The sequence below is a fragment of the Melopsittacus undulatus genome, chromosome 4, assembly GCF_012275295.1.
Source record: "Melopsittacus undulatus isolate bMelUnd1 chromosome 4, bMelUnd1.mat.Z, whole genome shotgun sequence".
NCBI lineage: Eukaryota > Metazoa > Chordata > Aves > Psittaciformes > Psittaculidae > Melopsittacus > Melopsittacus undulatus.
Genome location: NC_047530.1, coordinates 1,856,966 through 1,871,147, shown reverse-complemented (window position 1 = coordinate 1,871,147; position 14,182 = coordinate 1,856,966). Strand labels below are relative to the sequence as shown.

The 14,182-nt window shown below is 50.4% G+C and overlaps 2 protein-coding genes and 1 pseudogene across 5 annotated transcripts; 2 read left to right on the top strand and 1 right to left on the bottom strand.

Moving 5' to 3' along the window:
* Positions 1-1,084: 1,084 nt before the first annotated feature.
* Positions 1,085-3,176, bottom strand: TMEM258 (transmembrane protein 258). Of its 4 annotated transcripts, none has more exons than XM_034061602.1 (5): positions 3,074-3,176; positions 2,987-3,004; positions 1,733-1,842; positions 1,458-1,631; positions 1,085-1,241 (listed from the first exon to the last, which is right to left on the bottom strand). In XM_034061602.1, the coding sequence occupies exons 2-4, from the start codon at positions 2,987-2,989 to the stop codon at positions 1,505-1,507; spliced, it is 240 nt and encodes a 79-aa protein (XP_033917493.1). In that variant the 5' UTR covers positions 2,990-3,004; positions 3,074-3,176; the 3' UTR covers positions 1,085-1,241; positions 1,458-1,504. The 4 variants fall into 4 exon arrangements, with proteins under 4 accessions (XP_033917493.1, XP_033917494.1, XP_033917495.1 ...); XM_034061603.1 differs by lacking the exon at positions 2,987-3,004 and adding an exon at positions 2,913-2,933 and having other exon boundaries at positions 3,077-3,160; XM_034061604.1 differs by lacking the exon at positions 2,987-3,004 and having other exon boundaries at positions 3,062-3,149.
* Positions 3,177-3,208: 32 nt separating this feature from the next.
* FEN1 (flap structure-specific endonuclease 1) lies at positions 3,209-7,142 on the top strand. The gene is made up of 2 exons (XM_034061533.1): positions 3,209-3,258; positions 5,098-7,142. Exon 2 carries the CDS (start codon positions 5,099-5,101, stop codon positions 6,245-6,247), a length of 1,149 nt encoding a protein of 382 aa, XP_033917424.1. The 5' UTR covers positions 3,209-3,258; position 5,098; the 3' UTR covers positions 6,248-7,142.
* Positions 6,302-13,420, top strand: LOC101870022 (olfactory receptor 1052-like; annotated as a pseudogene).
* Positions 13,421-14,182: the final 762 nt, after the last annotated feature.

Genomic DNA, 14,182 nt, shown 5'->3' with positions numbered 1-14,182 from the left:
GTAACAAGAGTTAACAATCAGGCCTTGCCCTGCACAAGAGGAGGGAGATCTGAGCTGCTGCCTCCAACCATCCAGCTTAGGGAAAACCCCTCTCTTCCTGCTGGAAACACTTCATCCCTCCAGCCATCCTCAGCAGGAAGCAAAACAAGGTGGAAATGAGGCCACTTGCTAAAGTTTGGCTGTTTCAGAGTTTGTTTCAAAAGCAAATTCACAAACATTCTGTCCTACTGATGGAGCTTAAAAGCCTGTAAATAGAGACTCTGCCACCAGTGCACGAATTAAGGAAGAAAACAAGTAAAGCACTAATTTGTTTGGTTTTAAATGTTGCTGTCACAGCTTTAATCACTGTATATTGCCAGCAAGTTTGTAGAGTTGCATTCTTTAGCAGGTATTATCATGCTCAGTTTTTATTTGTGGGGAACAAAGGTGGTTTCCCTCCTTTCTTTCTGATTTGTATTTATATTTTGCTGAATTTGAGTGCTGAATCTCTGGATTCCCCACTTTTTTGTTGTTGTTTGGCTTATTTAGACTTTGTTTTATGCTGGAGGTAAAAATACCCATATAAATAAATATATAAATACTGCTTTGTATCCAAGGATGGCTCTTGGCACATCCTCCCTTGCTAGGAAATAACTGGGTTTTGGTTCAGTAGCTATAAAAGTGCTTCCCACAAGATGGAGGAAACCCCATGTCATTCATCAGTGGGATTTGCCAGACCTCAATGCTTTGAAAACCGGGTTATGAATTGAAAACTACCTATTAAAATATAGTTATAGCCCATAAATAAACTCTTCTGAGTGGCCAAAGAGTGAGGACCACAGAGCCACTGGCTCAGGATGAGAAGGAGCATGGCCATCAGGTGAGAAGGTGAGGGGACACGATGGTGGGAAGGTTGAACGCTAGGAAAACAAGCTTAGGATGAAGCAGAAAACACTGATTTTCTGGAGTCTTGCTGCACTGAAACACATCAGGGCACCAACAACTTTGAATATCCATAACTAACCATCCCAACCCAAGGTAAGTGGATCTTGTGCCAAAATCAAAGTGGTTTGGAAAACCACAAGATCATTTAAAAGACAAACCATGAGTGCAAAGGCAGAGGCATCACAGAGCCAGTTTTATTCAGGGTTGATTGTTTGGGTTGGTAGAAGTCACTCGAGGGAGCACAGCCCGTGTCTGCTGTGGGATGTGGTGCTGAAGTAGAAAAGAGGTACAAAAGGAGCTTCTGTAGGGCATCCCACCTAGAACCAAAGAGGAGATAAAGGAGGTTGGTGGGACCATGCTCCCCAGGGCCAGGCTCTGAGGCCACAGAGCACCAGCAACACCCAGCCCAGGGGCTGCTGCTGCAAGGATGCACAGCCCTTTGCACATCCCAGCTCTATATGAGGAAATGTGGCTTTTACAGAGATCAGCCACGTTCCTGGACACCCCCCTACCCCAAGCCCTCAGGAGCTTACAGCTGCAGGGGTTCACAAGGTGGTCCCAGTGTTCTGCTGTCTGTACCTCAGACGTAGATACCGACCCACAGCAGCAGGAAGAGAACCCCAAAGCCCATGAAGAGCGAGGCCACCAGCGAGATCAACAGCTCCTTGTAGATGTCCCGTGTGTACTTGGTGGAAGTCACCTCATAGCTGCAGGCCTGGGGTTAAGGTGATAACAGAGGTGGGGTAAGAGGACCCCCTGTCCACTCCCTGACCCCCCCCAACCCATTCCCCACAACCCCACGGGATACACGAAGAACCAGGCAGTGAAGAACATGCCAATGGCCAGCAGCACCACGGTGAGGTGTGGGAACACAGCGGGGTTCACCGGGCTGGTGTATCTGCTCATCGCCTCCAGCTCCTGCGGGGACAAAGCAAAGGTGAGCAGGGAGAAGTAACAGGCTGGGGGCAATGGTGGAAGTGGTGTCCTGGGTTCAGCTGGAGCAGTTATGTTGCTCCTTCTTAGTAGCTGGGGTTTTGAGTTTAGTCTGAGCACAACGCTGATAACACTGATGTTTCCATTGTTGCTCAGTAATGCTTACTCCAGTCAAGGACTTTCCAGTCTCAGGCTCTGCCTGGGAGGAGGAGCATGAGAAACCAGGAGGAAGCAGAGATAGGACCCCTGATCCAAACCAGCCAAAGGGGTATTCCATCCCACAGCACGTCAAGCCCCATATAGAAACTGGGGGGAGTCACCCAGAAGGCCCCGATCGCTGCATGGGCTGGTAGCAGTCAGTGGGTGCTGAGCAATTGTATTCTCTCCCCTTGTTATTTCCCTTATCATTATTATTACTGGTGGTAGCAGCAGTGGTTTGTGTTATACCTTAGTTACCGGGCTGCTCTTATCTCAGCCTGTGGGAGTTACATTCTTTCCATGCTCCTCTCCATCCCTCCGGGAGCAGAGGAGAAAGGAGGGGACTGAGTTATCGGCAGGGCCTAAACCACGACAAATGGCAACCAGAGAAGGGGCCTAATGGGGTCTAAATGATTCTAGTAGTGAGAGTAAAAGGTGACAGGGTGAGGGGCTGAGCTGGGAGAAGCTGAGGGAGATAATGGGTCTAGGAATGGGGGGAATGAAAGTGGTTCCCGGCCCCTCAACGGGATCCCGACGCGGTTCCCGGTCCCTGGTCCCTAGTCATGGCCCCGACCCCAGCCCCGGCCCTCACCATGGTCTCAAGCCCGGTCCCCAGCCCCAGCCCTCACCATGGTCTCAAGCCCGGTCCCCAGCCCCGGCCCTCACTATGGTCTCAAGCCCGGTCCCCAGCCCTCACCATGGTCTCAAGCCCGGTCCCCGGCCCCAGCCCCGGCCCTCACCATGGTCTCAAGCCCGGTCCCCAGCCCCAGCCCTCACCATGGCCTCAAGCCCGGTCGCCGGCCCCAGCCCTCACCATGGTCTCAAGCCCGGTCCCCGGCCCCAGCCCCGGCCCTCACCATGGTCTCAAGCCCGGTCCCCAGCCCCAGCCCTCACCATGGCCTCAAGCCCGAGCCCCAGCCCCGGCCCTCACCATGGTCTCAAGCCCGGTGCCCGGTCCCCAGCCCCGGCCCTCACCACGGTCTCAAGCCCGAGCCCCGGCCCTCACCATGGTCTCAAGCCCGGTCCCCTCTCCCTCACGGCCACGTCGCCTCCGGCCCCGCCGCTACCCAGGGGAAGCGGAAGGCGGAGCGAGGCATGCCGGGACAGGGGGCGGGGCCAGCGGGAGCCGCTCGCTATTGGCTCCGCCGGCTCCCAGCGGGCTGTGCGGCGGAGCGCGGGAGCAGCGACGGGAGAGAGCTGCGGGTAATGGAGGCTGAGGGGGGAGCGGGGGGACAAATGGAGGCCGCGGGGGGGGGGGTCACGGGGGGGGCTGAGGGGGTAACAGTGGTGGGGCTGGATGGGGGGGTAACGGGGGGGGGCTGAGGGGGGTAACGGGGGGGGCTGAGGGGGTAACAGTGCTGGGGATGGATGGGGGGGGTAACAGTGCCGGGGATGGATGGGGGGGGTAACAGTGCTGGGGATGGATGGGGGGGTAACGGTGCTGGGGATGGATGAGGGGGTAACAGTGCTGGGGATGGATGGGGGGTAACAGTGCTGGGGATGGATGAGGGGGTAACAGTGCTGGGGATGGATGGGGGGGTAACGGTGCTGGGGATGGATAGGGGGGGTAACGGTGCCGGGGATGGATGGGGGGTAACGGTGCCGGGGATGGATGGGGGGGGTAACGGTGCCGGGGATGGATGGGGGGGGTAACGGTCCTGGGGGTGGATGGGGGGGTAACGGTCCTGGGGGTGGATGGGGGGGTAACGGTGCTGGGGGTGGATGGGGGGTAACGGTGCTGGGGGTGGATGGGGGGGTAACGGTGCTGGGGGTGGATGGGGGGGTAACGGTGCTGGGGGTGGATGGGGGGGTAACGGTGCTGGGGGTGGATGGGGGGGTAACGGTGCTGGGGGTGGATGGGGGGGTAACGGTGCTGGGGGTGGATGGGGGGGGTAACGGTGCTGGGGGTGGATGGGGGGGGTAACGGTGCTGGGGGTGGATGGGGGGGGTAACGGTGCTGGGGGTGGATGGGGGGGGTAACAGTGGTGGGGATGGATGAGGGGGGGTAACAGTGCTGGGGATGGATGAGGGGGAAGGGGTAATGGTGGCCGGGACAGGGTGAAATGAGAGGGGTTTGGGTGATAATGTCTGGGACAGGCTGAGGTGGGTCCCCCAGGGGAGGTAATGGCGGCTGGGGCAGGCTGAGGAGTGGATAAGGGAGTAATGGTGGTTGGGGCAGGGTGAGGAGGGGATAAGGGGTACCTGGGGGTGGGGAGGCTGCATGGGAAGCTGGGTGACACGGGGGGGGGGACACCGGTGGGATGGAAGAGGATGAGGCAGGAAGAGGCGGATAATGGAAAGGGGGCTGGTAAGGGCGTGCTGAAGGAGGGGGAATAGGGTTAGCAGCAGCCAGAAGTAATGGTAGGTAAGGGGTTGATGGGGAGGGACTCTTCATTAGGGACTGCAGTGACAGGACAAGGGGTAACAGGTTCAAACTGAAACAGGGGAAGTTTAGATTGGATATAAGGAAGAAATTCTTTACTGTGAGGGTGCTGAGGCACTGGAATGTGTTGCCCAGGGAGGTTGTGAATGCTCCATCCCTGGCAGTGTTCAAGGCCAGGTTGGACAGAGCCTTGGGTGACCTGGTTTAGTGTGAGGTGTTCCTGCCCATGGCAGGGAGGTTGGAATGGGATGATCTTAAGGTCCTTTCCAACCCTAACTATTCTATGATGGTGGAGCTGGGAACTGGGGAGGTGGGAATGGGGGTAATAGGGCCTAGACTGTTACATTGATGGGGCTGTGGGAGGCGTGATAGAGAGAGGGGCTGAACTGGGAGAAGCTAAGGTAGGAAGTGGGGTAACAATGAACGTAGGCAGGGGGTTAATGGTGTGCTGGGGGGGCTGAGGTGGGGTGTAATGGTGGGTAGGGAATGATGCTGAGGCTGGACGTCAAAGCCTAAGAGGTACTGGTTTGCAGGGGAAGCATTTACAGCCCTTTGGTCCTCCCTGCTTGGGTGTTACACTACCTCCTAGCTCAGCTCCTAACCCCAAGCACCATGTGTGTGCAGAGCTGACCCCAGCATCTCCTTTTGTGTTCCTTTAGGATGGGAATCCATGGCCTGGCCAAGCTTATTGCGGATGTGGCACCTGCTGCCATCCGGGAGAATGACATCAAGTCTTACTTTGGCCGGAAGGTGGCTATAGATGCCTCCATGAGCATCTACCAGTTCCTGATCGCCGTGCGGCAAGGAGCTGATGTCCTTCAGAATGAGGAGGGTGAGACCACGAGCCACCTGATGGGCATGTTCTACAGGACCATCCGCATGGTGGAGAATGGCATCAAGCCAGTTTATGTCTTCGATGGCAAACCCCCTCAGCTGAAGTCAGGAGAGCTGGCAAAGAGAACCGAGCGCCGGGCTGAGGCTGAGAAACACCTTCAGGAGGCTCAGGAGGCTGGAGAGGAGAACAACATTGAGAAATACAGCAAGAGGTTGGTCAAGGTGACCCAGCAGCACAATGATGAGTGCAAGAAGTTGCTAACCCTGATGGGAATCCCCTATGTGGAGGCACCAGGGGAGGCTGAAGCCAGTTGTGCTACCTTGGTGAAGGCTGGGAAGGTCTATGCAGCTGCTACAGAAGATATGGATTGTCTGACCTTTGGCAGTCCTGTGCTGATGAGGCATCTCACTGCCAGCGAGACAAAGAAGCTGCCCATCCAGGAGTTCCACCTGAACCGTATTCTGCAGGATATGGAGCTGACCTGGGAGCAGTTTGTGGATCTCTGCATCCTCCTGGGCTGTGACTACTGCGCAAGCATCCGCGGCATCGGGCCCAAACGTGCTGTTGAGCTCATCAAGGAGCATAAAACCATTGAGAAGATCATTCAGCAGATAGACACCAAGAAGTACCCTCTGCCTGAGAACTGGTTGCACAAAGAGGCCCAGAAGCTCTTCTTAGAGCCTGATGTGGTCAACCCTGACACTGTTGAGCTGAAGTGGACGGAGCCAGATGAGGAGCAGATTGTCCAGTTCATGTGTGGGGAAAAGCAGTTCAATGAGGAGCGGATCCGTAACGGGGTGAAGAGGCTGAGCAAGAGCCGTCAGGGCAGCACACAGGGCAGGCTGGATGACTTCTTCAAGGTGACAGGCTCCATCACATCAGCCAAACGCAAAGAGCCAGAGACCAAGGGGTCAGCAAAGAAGAAAGCCAAGACCAACAACGCCGCGGCCTCAAAGACCAAAAAGGGGAAATAGCCAGAGTGGTTCATCACATTCTGCAGGATATGGAGCTGACTGAGATTGGCTTTTATGTTCAACCAGGAATTGTAGGCTAATAACAAACTGTAATTTCTCTGTCCTGTGTGTTAGAGCTAAGAAGGATGCTGGCCAAGCACTTCCTGACAGGCTAGGTTAGTGAATCAGACGCTGCAGCAGCAGTAATGCATGAGAGCTGAAATGACCACAGTGGGGGAGCTGGAGGGGAGGAATTGGTTTTGGAATAACAGCATTCAGCGTTTTGGAACTTCTGCTAAAGCCACCAGGACTGGAGGTGAAACCCAGGCTGTAGAGATAAAGGGAGGTGCTGCTGATAAGCACCCTCTGTGATTTAAAAAATAAAGAGTTAAACACTTAGAGAGCAAACTTGAGTCCAAATGGTGGAGGTTTTCTGACACAATGCATCAGGAGGGCAGGCAGGTGCAAGCAGCAGAGGCTGAAGAAGAAACCTTAGATGTGAACTGAAGGCAGGCTGGGGTTGGGAAGGAGACCTGAAATAACAAAGTGAATTTGCTTTAATGAGGTTTGGGTACAGGTTCTTTGTTTAATATAAGACTGGAATCTCAGTTCCAGCAACATTCTGTCCCCCCTCTTAGTGTCTAAACTGAGGACAAGGTGAGGCTGCAGCTCTCCCAGCCTGAATTCTGCTGCCAGGTTCTGATTTATGTTTAGAAAGAAAGATGTCAATTAACCTAGAATAGAAACCTCATTCCCTGATTCTATGAAGCATCCTTCCACAATGTGCACACAGAGACAGGTCCTGGGCTAAGAAAAAGATAGTGCTGCTTTCTTGTCTTGTTTTTATTTTATTCTCTGTTTTGCATAGTTCCTTGTTCTTGGGGTTTGTTTTGAGAATAAAATTTATACACAAACACCATGTTTCTCATTCTCTGGGGATGTGGCTTTAGCATCCTTGCTGAAGGTTCTGCAGGTAAAGAAAAATCCCACTTTTAGAGGGAAACCAAGAGCAAATGTAAAGCACAGGCTTGAATACAGGAAATCCCAACTTACAGGCTTTTGGATGCTGTGTAGGTATCAAAAGTCTGGGGGGCAACTGCCAAGTTGTAAAGTAAAAAGCTCAGGGATTGTAGTGGCAGGACAAGGGGTGATGGGTTCAAACTGAAATGGGAAGTTCAGGTTGAAGATAAGGAAGAAGTTCTTTACAGGTTGTTGAAAGAAGTCATAAATCCTCCACCTCTGGCAGTGTTCAAGGCCAGGCTGGATAGAGTGTGACATGGTCTAGGATGAGGTGTCCCTGCCCATGGCAGGAGGATTGGAACTAGATGATCTCAAGGTCCTTTCCAACCCAAACCATTCTATGATTCTATAAGATGAGCTTGTTTCACAGGGGAATTCCATCAAAACGGCTATAATCTGGATTTAAACCACCTTAGAACTTTCTTAGATGTAAAATGAAGTGTGGCAACAGGCACTGTGCATGGAGCTCTAGAGTTGGATCTGCCTAGCAAGAGACACCTGTAGCAGAGCACTCAAAAGGTAACAAATCTGCTTCTCTCATCTGGTGGGTTTTCATAGGGTCTTGGCATAACCTTAATCCCAAACCTAAAAATGGGGATATTTTGGCAAGAGGAAGCCTCAATGCTTCATAAAATTGCAGGTCACTGGTGTGGTGTGTTATCCCAGCATATTACGTGTGGGATCTGTGGTCAGGAAGGCACTGGGGGGAAATGTAGAACTTAAAAGCAGCATGAGGGATGATTTATCACTTGTTCTGTGTATTTATGCATTTAACAAAGCTTCAGCCTGTGAGTGTGTTTTCAGCCCTGAATCCTTGTCCTCAAACCAGGAAGCTTTTTTCCTTCAGCTGGAAGAACGTGCTTGGATGCTTTGAACAACTTCTGCTCGTCCTGGTCCTGGTCCTGGTATGTCTTTTCTAATGGAGAAGTGAAGCCAAGACTAAGTCCTTGGTGCACTTTTCCCAGGAGGTTTTAAGGTGAGAGCCTGGCTTTTCTGGGTGTTTTAGTGTTTACCACATCCTGCTCCTTCTACCCTTCCTCTCCCACCTTCCCCCTCCATGCACCCAGTTCCTTGCATCCAATTTCACTTGGTCACCAGTAAGTTATCCCTCCACTATTATAACAATAGTAGACTGTACTACTGATATGGTATGATACATAGTAGGCAATGTTATATGTTATATAGTAGGCTAAACACTGTTATAAACTCTACTATGAGTTTCAAAAGATGAAGATACTTGTCTTTTGAAATGTGTTTATTACATGTATAAGCTATCAGTGAAACTTGATTGAAAGACATTTTCCTATGGTGTTGCCATGATCTGTCATCCTTCACTGATACCTGGTGTTCACAGTGGTTCAGGCATTTTATCTCCTCAGATTTCATTACTTAATTAGAATCATAGAATCATAGAATAGTTAGGGTTGGAAAGCACCTTAAGATCGTCCAGTTCCAACCCCTGCCATGGGCAGGGACACCTCACACTAAACCATGGCACCCAAGGCTTCATCCAGCCTGGCCTTGAACACTGCCAGGGATGGAGCAGTCACAACCTCCCTGGGCAACCCATTCCAGTGTCTCACTACCCTCACAGTAAAGAGTTTCTTCCTTATATCCAATCTAAACTTCTCCTGTTTCAGTTTTAACCCATTACTCCTTGTCCTGTAATTACATTACTTTGTTTCAAAAGGCACTAAAGACAAAAAACTAGGATTGTTTTCTTTGTATTCCCTTAAATGTTTCAATCCATACTTTGCCCTAACAGATTTTAAATTCAGTATTCCTGCTTTTATCTCCAAACACTTCAGTTGTGACCACATGGAAAGGTAACAGTGAAATGGGGTTTTGGTGAGGGGATGAATGGTTAAAGAAGTAATAAGTGGAAGTAGGAGGTGGGAAAATGGTTATAGCAGGGAAGTAAAATAAGTCAGCAGCAGGGAAAAGAAGCTGCAAACAGTCTTCAACCCTGCCCACTTCTTGCAGGCCTGAGTATGGCTGTAGTAGTAGCACTAGCACATTGTGGTGTATCACACTGTCACAATGCCACAAATAGCTCAAGGAATGAGGCAGAAATGACAAAACATTTCTAATAAAGTTGATCTGCCCTTTATGTGCCTTTAATTGACTTAAAGGAACATTAAAGTTTGCTGCCATTGTGTCAATTGATGCACACAAAAGTCTCCATGAGCCTCAAGTAAAATCAATAGGTATGACCACAGAACCCAGGTTTGGTGTTTGTACACTTGGCATGTGCTGAAGTACATGCTGTGCTTCATACCTTTGGGTTGGAAGTGCATCCCCACTGCCTCCATAGCTCTCTGGGTGCAGTTGCAATGGTCATCTCCAGGCACAGAGTGATCAGTGGGAGAAATCAGGAGGGTTTGAGTTCAAGCTATAAAAACCATTGCATATGCAGGGAGATAAAGTGATTCACATACACATTTGACTTTGGTTACAGCAGTTGGTGCTTCCAGCTGCCTTAAACTGTGGTTTAAGTGAAGCTCTAGACTTGCACATTTCAAACAGCACAATAAATTCCAACCCCTGGCATCCCATTAAACACACTCCTATGGCTTCTTTCCCACCTCTGCCTCAGCAGAGATGAACCCCCCCTCCCATCAGCACTGAGGTTAATGAGCCTTGCACCATTAGCTGGGGTGTGGGACCCAGGTCCAAACCTCTTCCAGGCTCTGCTGGGAGTCTCTAATGATCCCCTCTTTGCTCAGCTAAGCTTTACTTCAGGGAGTTTATCCATCAGGACCAAAGGAGTATATAAACCCAGATGCTGTCCCCCTCTGGGATAGTGTCATCACCTGCTCTGGGCAAAAAGCTTCTTGCTGATGGAGCTGCTGCATTACTTGCACTCGGTTCACTTCATGCATGAGCTGCCACTTCCCCTTCCTATGGCATGAGAGATGGATCTTCTGCCTTAGGATAACACACACACACTGTGTGTAGATCCCAGAAAGCTGCATAAGGATGCTAGGTAAGGATGCGGTATATAAGGATCTGGCAGACAAGCAGGATCATAGGCTTAGGCTTCAAATGTAGAGCTAGATTAAACCTCACAGCTTTCAAGCTTGTAAGTTTACTGATCTGGGACAAAAAAACTCAATAAGAATATACTTGAGCTGTGTATTTTCTATAGGTCTGGGTTTTTAGGCATTATCTTCATGCCCTACATGTGTGTCACCATCTGATGGTGATAAAACCTTAGGTAAAGCATTCAAAACCAAGCTGCTTTTCTGCCCCAGTCCTAAACTGAGGAGGACAAGAGCTGCACCACACCATGCAGTGGCATGGAAAGACCTGGGAATGTCACACAGGGCACATTCCAGGAGGAAACCTTCCAGGATTTTCTCTAGGAAGACTAAAAACACACTGCAGAACCTCAAGCAACCTTCTGAAAGGTTATTCCTCAATGGCAGAAGGTTGGTGCTTTGTCCCAGCCATAGGGTTGGGTGCTCTGTTATGGATTTCTGTGGGTAAGGATGTTGGAGTGTTCTCAGAAGATGTTCATTTAAGCATGTTCATAAAAGCAGCTAGAAATAGAACCTAGAAATCTATATACAACATTTCTGGCTATTTCTGGTACGTTGGAAGCTCATAAATATGTAAAAAGTGCAAACTTTTACAGAGATATAAGTAAGCACTTGGGGTTGCACCAGGAAAGTGGAGAGCAGCCACCCCAATGGGAAGCACTAAACCCAAACCTGAAGTGCTGAGACAGTCCAAAGATCATTTGTTTGGGCATTTGCTTCCTCACCTCTTTTCCTCCCTCTATGTTGCTTTGGGGAGACCCCCCCTGCCCTGCAGTCCTGCACCAGCGCTGGGGCAGCAGCACAAAGAGGGACATGGAGCTGATGGAGTGAGGCCAGAGGAGGCCATGGAGATGCTGCGAGGGCTGGAGCAGCTCTGCTCTGGAGCCAGGCTGAGAGAGCTGGGCTGGGGCAGGCTGGACAAGAGAAGGCTCCTGAAGGGGAGACCTGAGAGCAGCTCCAGTGCCTAAAGGGGCTGCAGGAAAGCTGGAGAGGGGCTTGGGACAAGGGCCTGGAGGGACAGGCCAAGGGGAATGGCTTGAACCTGCCCGAGGGGTTGGAGCTGGATGAGCTTTAAGGTCCCTTCCAACCCAAACCAGTCTGGAATTCTATGAATTCCCTCAAATACAGCTAACATCATTCTCTTACATACAGAACATGATGTCCAGTTCATTTCTTAGTCTCAGAGTTGTGAGGAGCAGTCTGCCAATGCCTTCCTCACCCTGAGTGAGGAAAACCCATGGAAATAATACCCAAGCTGGAGCAGATAACAGAAACTGAATGCACTGTCTCTCTGTTAGACTCATTTGCCACTGTTCTCCATTTCCCTCTGTGCTGGAACCTGACCAAAACTACTAGTAGTGATAGGACAAGGGGTAATGGGTTAAAACTTAAACAGGGGAAGTTTAGATTGGATCTAAGGAAGAAGTTCTTTGCTGTGAGGGTGCTGAGGCACTGGAATGGGTTGCCCAAGGAAGCTGTGAATGCTCCATCCCTGGCAATGTTCAAGGCCAAGGTGGACAGAGCCTTGGGTGCCATGGTTTAGTGTGAGGTGTCCCTTCCTATGGCAGGGGGGTTGGAGCTGGATGATCTTAAGGTGCTTTCCAACCCCAACTATTTGATGGTTCTATGGTTATTGACAGCAATGTGCCAGCTCAGACTATATTTGCTGTCCAGGACAGGACTTTCTGCCCCAGGCTGCCAGGGAAACATCCTAAGTCTCTGGTATCCCACTCAATGAGTTGTGGGCACAGCTGGGGATCCTGTATCAGAGCCAGGGTGGTGGATTCAGGGCTCCTGGGCCATCACACTCCAATGTGTTTAGTCTTATAGAGCAAATGGAATGCAGTCCCTTTTTCTGCCTCCTTAATGAAATGTGATGGCAAGTTTGCAAGTTCTTCAGCCCTTCTTCAGTTTTCAAATGGTTCAAGATTGCGTGTGGGTTTTTAAAAGGAAAAGGTCTGATTCAGCCTCATGATTAAGGGATTTCTGAAGGGTTTTGGATGTGTTTCTCTGCTTGTGAGGATGCACCAAGAATCACAGTTAGATGTTGCCTCAGCTATCAAATCTCTATTGTTTTAATGTCCAGCCTAACAGAACACATGCAAGCCACATCACATTGCTCTTCCCCATTTCACTCCATCTTTCCTCCTTCCCACAGGGATGCTGCCATGCAATACAGTAATGGGGCTGAAGGCAACCACACCGCAGTGACCCACTTCATCCTCCTCGGCCTGACAAGCGAGCCCAAGCTGCAAACTCCTCTCTTTGTAATCTTCTTCATGATTTATCTCATCACTCTCATGGGCAACCTTGTGCTGATGGCACTGATCAAGACAAGCCCCCAGCTGCACACCCCCATGGACTTCTTCCTCTGCAATCTCTCTGTTGTCGATCTTTGCTACTCCTCTTTGCTCCAAAGCTGCTTCTTGGTGGAGAAGAAAACCATCTCTTACCCTGCCTGCTTCCTGCAGCATCTCTTCTTCCTCATGTTTGTGACCACAGAGGTGTTCTTGCTGGCTGTGATGGCTTATGACCGCTATGTAGCCATCTGCAACCCACTGCTCTACATGGTTTCCATGCCCAAGGTGGTCTGTGTTCAGCTGGTGGCTGCATGGGGGGGATTTTGAACTCCCTAATCCAAACCTGTTGCTTGCTGCTGTTGCCTTTCTGTGGTCCAAACACCATCAACCATTACTTCTGTGACACTAACCCTTTGCTGAAGCTCTCCTGCTCCAACAGCCACCTCAATGAGCTTTTGCTTGTCATTCTTAATGGGACCATTTCCATGTCTGTGCTCGTCCTCATCATCACCTCCTATGTATACATCCTCTTGTCCATCCTGAGGATTAGGTCTGCTGGAGGAAGGCACAAAGCCTTCTCTACTTGTGCCTCCCATCTCCTGACCCTTACCTTGTTCTATGGCCCTGCTGGGCTCAGCCACATGCAATCAGCTTCCAAGCACTCCTTGGAGACAGAGAAAGTCACTGCTGTGTTTTACACCCTCATTGTCCCTATGCTCAACCCTCTGATCTACAGCTTGAGGAACAAGGATGTTCAAGATGCCCTTAGAAAAGCAACAGCAAATAACCTCATTGCAAGTTGCTCATTGACCAAACTGGTCCCAATCAGTTGATAGAACTCCTACTCTTTCCCTTTTTAACTCGTTTTCTGTCAGCTGTCTGGAGGAGGAAGGAACTGAATGTATTTACAGGAGCAGGTACAGCACATTCTAACTGTGCTTTAAACTCTGCAGAGACTCAATGATGTTAAGCATCCCCTCAGTACAGGTCCCTGATAAATACTCTCTTGTCATCTCTTGGGGGGAAAAATGATGTGATACCATAGGAGGTGGTAAAAATAAGCCCATGAGGAATTTCCCTCTTCAGTTTAGCTTTAGAAGTTGCACTGATTCAAGCAGTGATTCATCCAGAGGGGAATTCAAAGCGGGATGAAGGGTTTTGAGGAGGCACATCTGAAAAACATCACTTTACTTTGGGCTGATGGAAATGCATAAAATCCCATTTGCTTCCAGAAGGATGTGCAGTGCAAAGTAAGGAAAAGGGAGGAGAAGCAGAGCCACTGAGCTGCCTAAGGATGAGCGTGGTACATGCTGCGATTGAGCATTGGGAAGATGCTAGATCATTGTGTGACCAGACCATCCCAGCTTGGATACAGCAGAGCTGTGTCTGTCATCCTGCACCTTCCTTCCTACTGCAAACACCCAGCTCAGGCAAAGAGGTTTCACAGCATGGTGTGGGTTGGAGGGACCTAAAGGCCATCTATTTCTAACCTCCTTGCTGTGGGCTTCATCTTACATCTGGTTCAGGAGAAGGAGCAGCTGAGAGTAGGATTTTCCCCTATTGCCAAGGATTTTAGTATGATTGAATGTAATGAC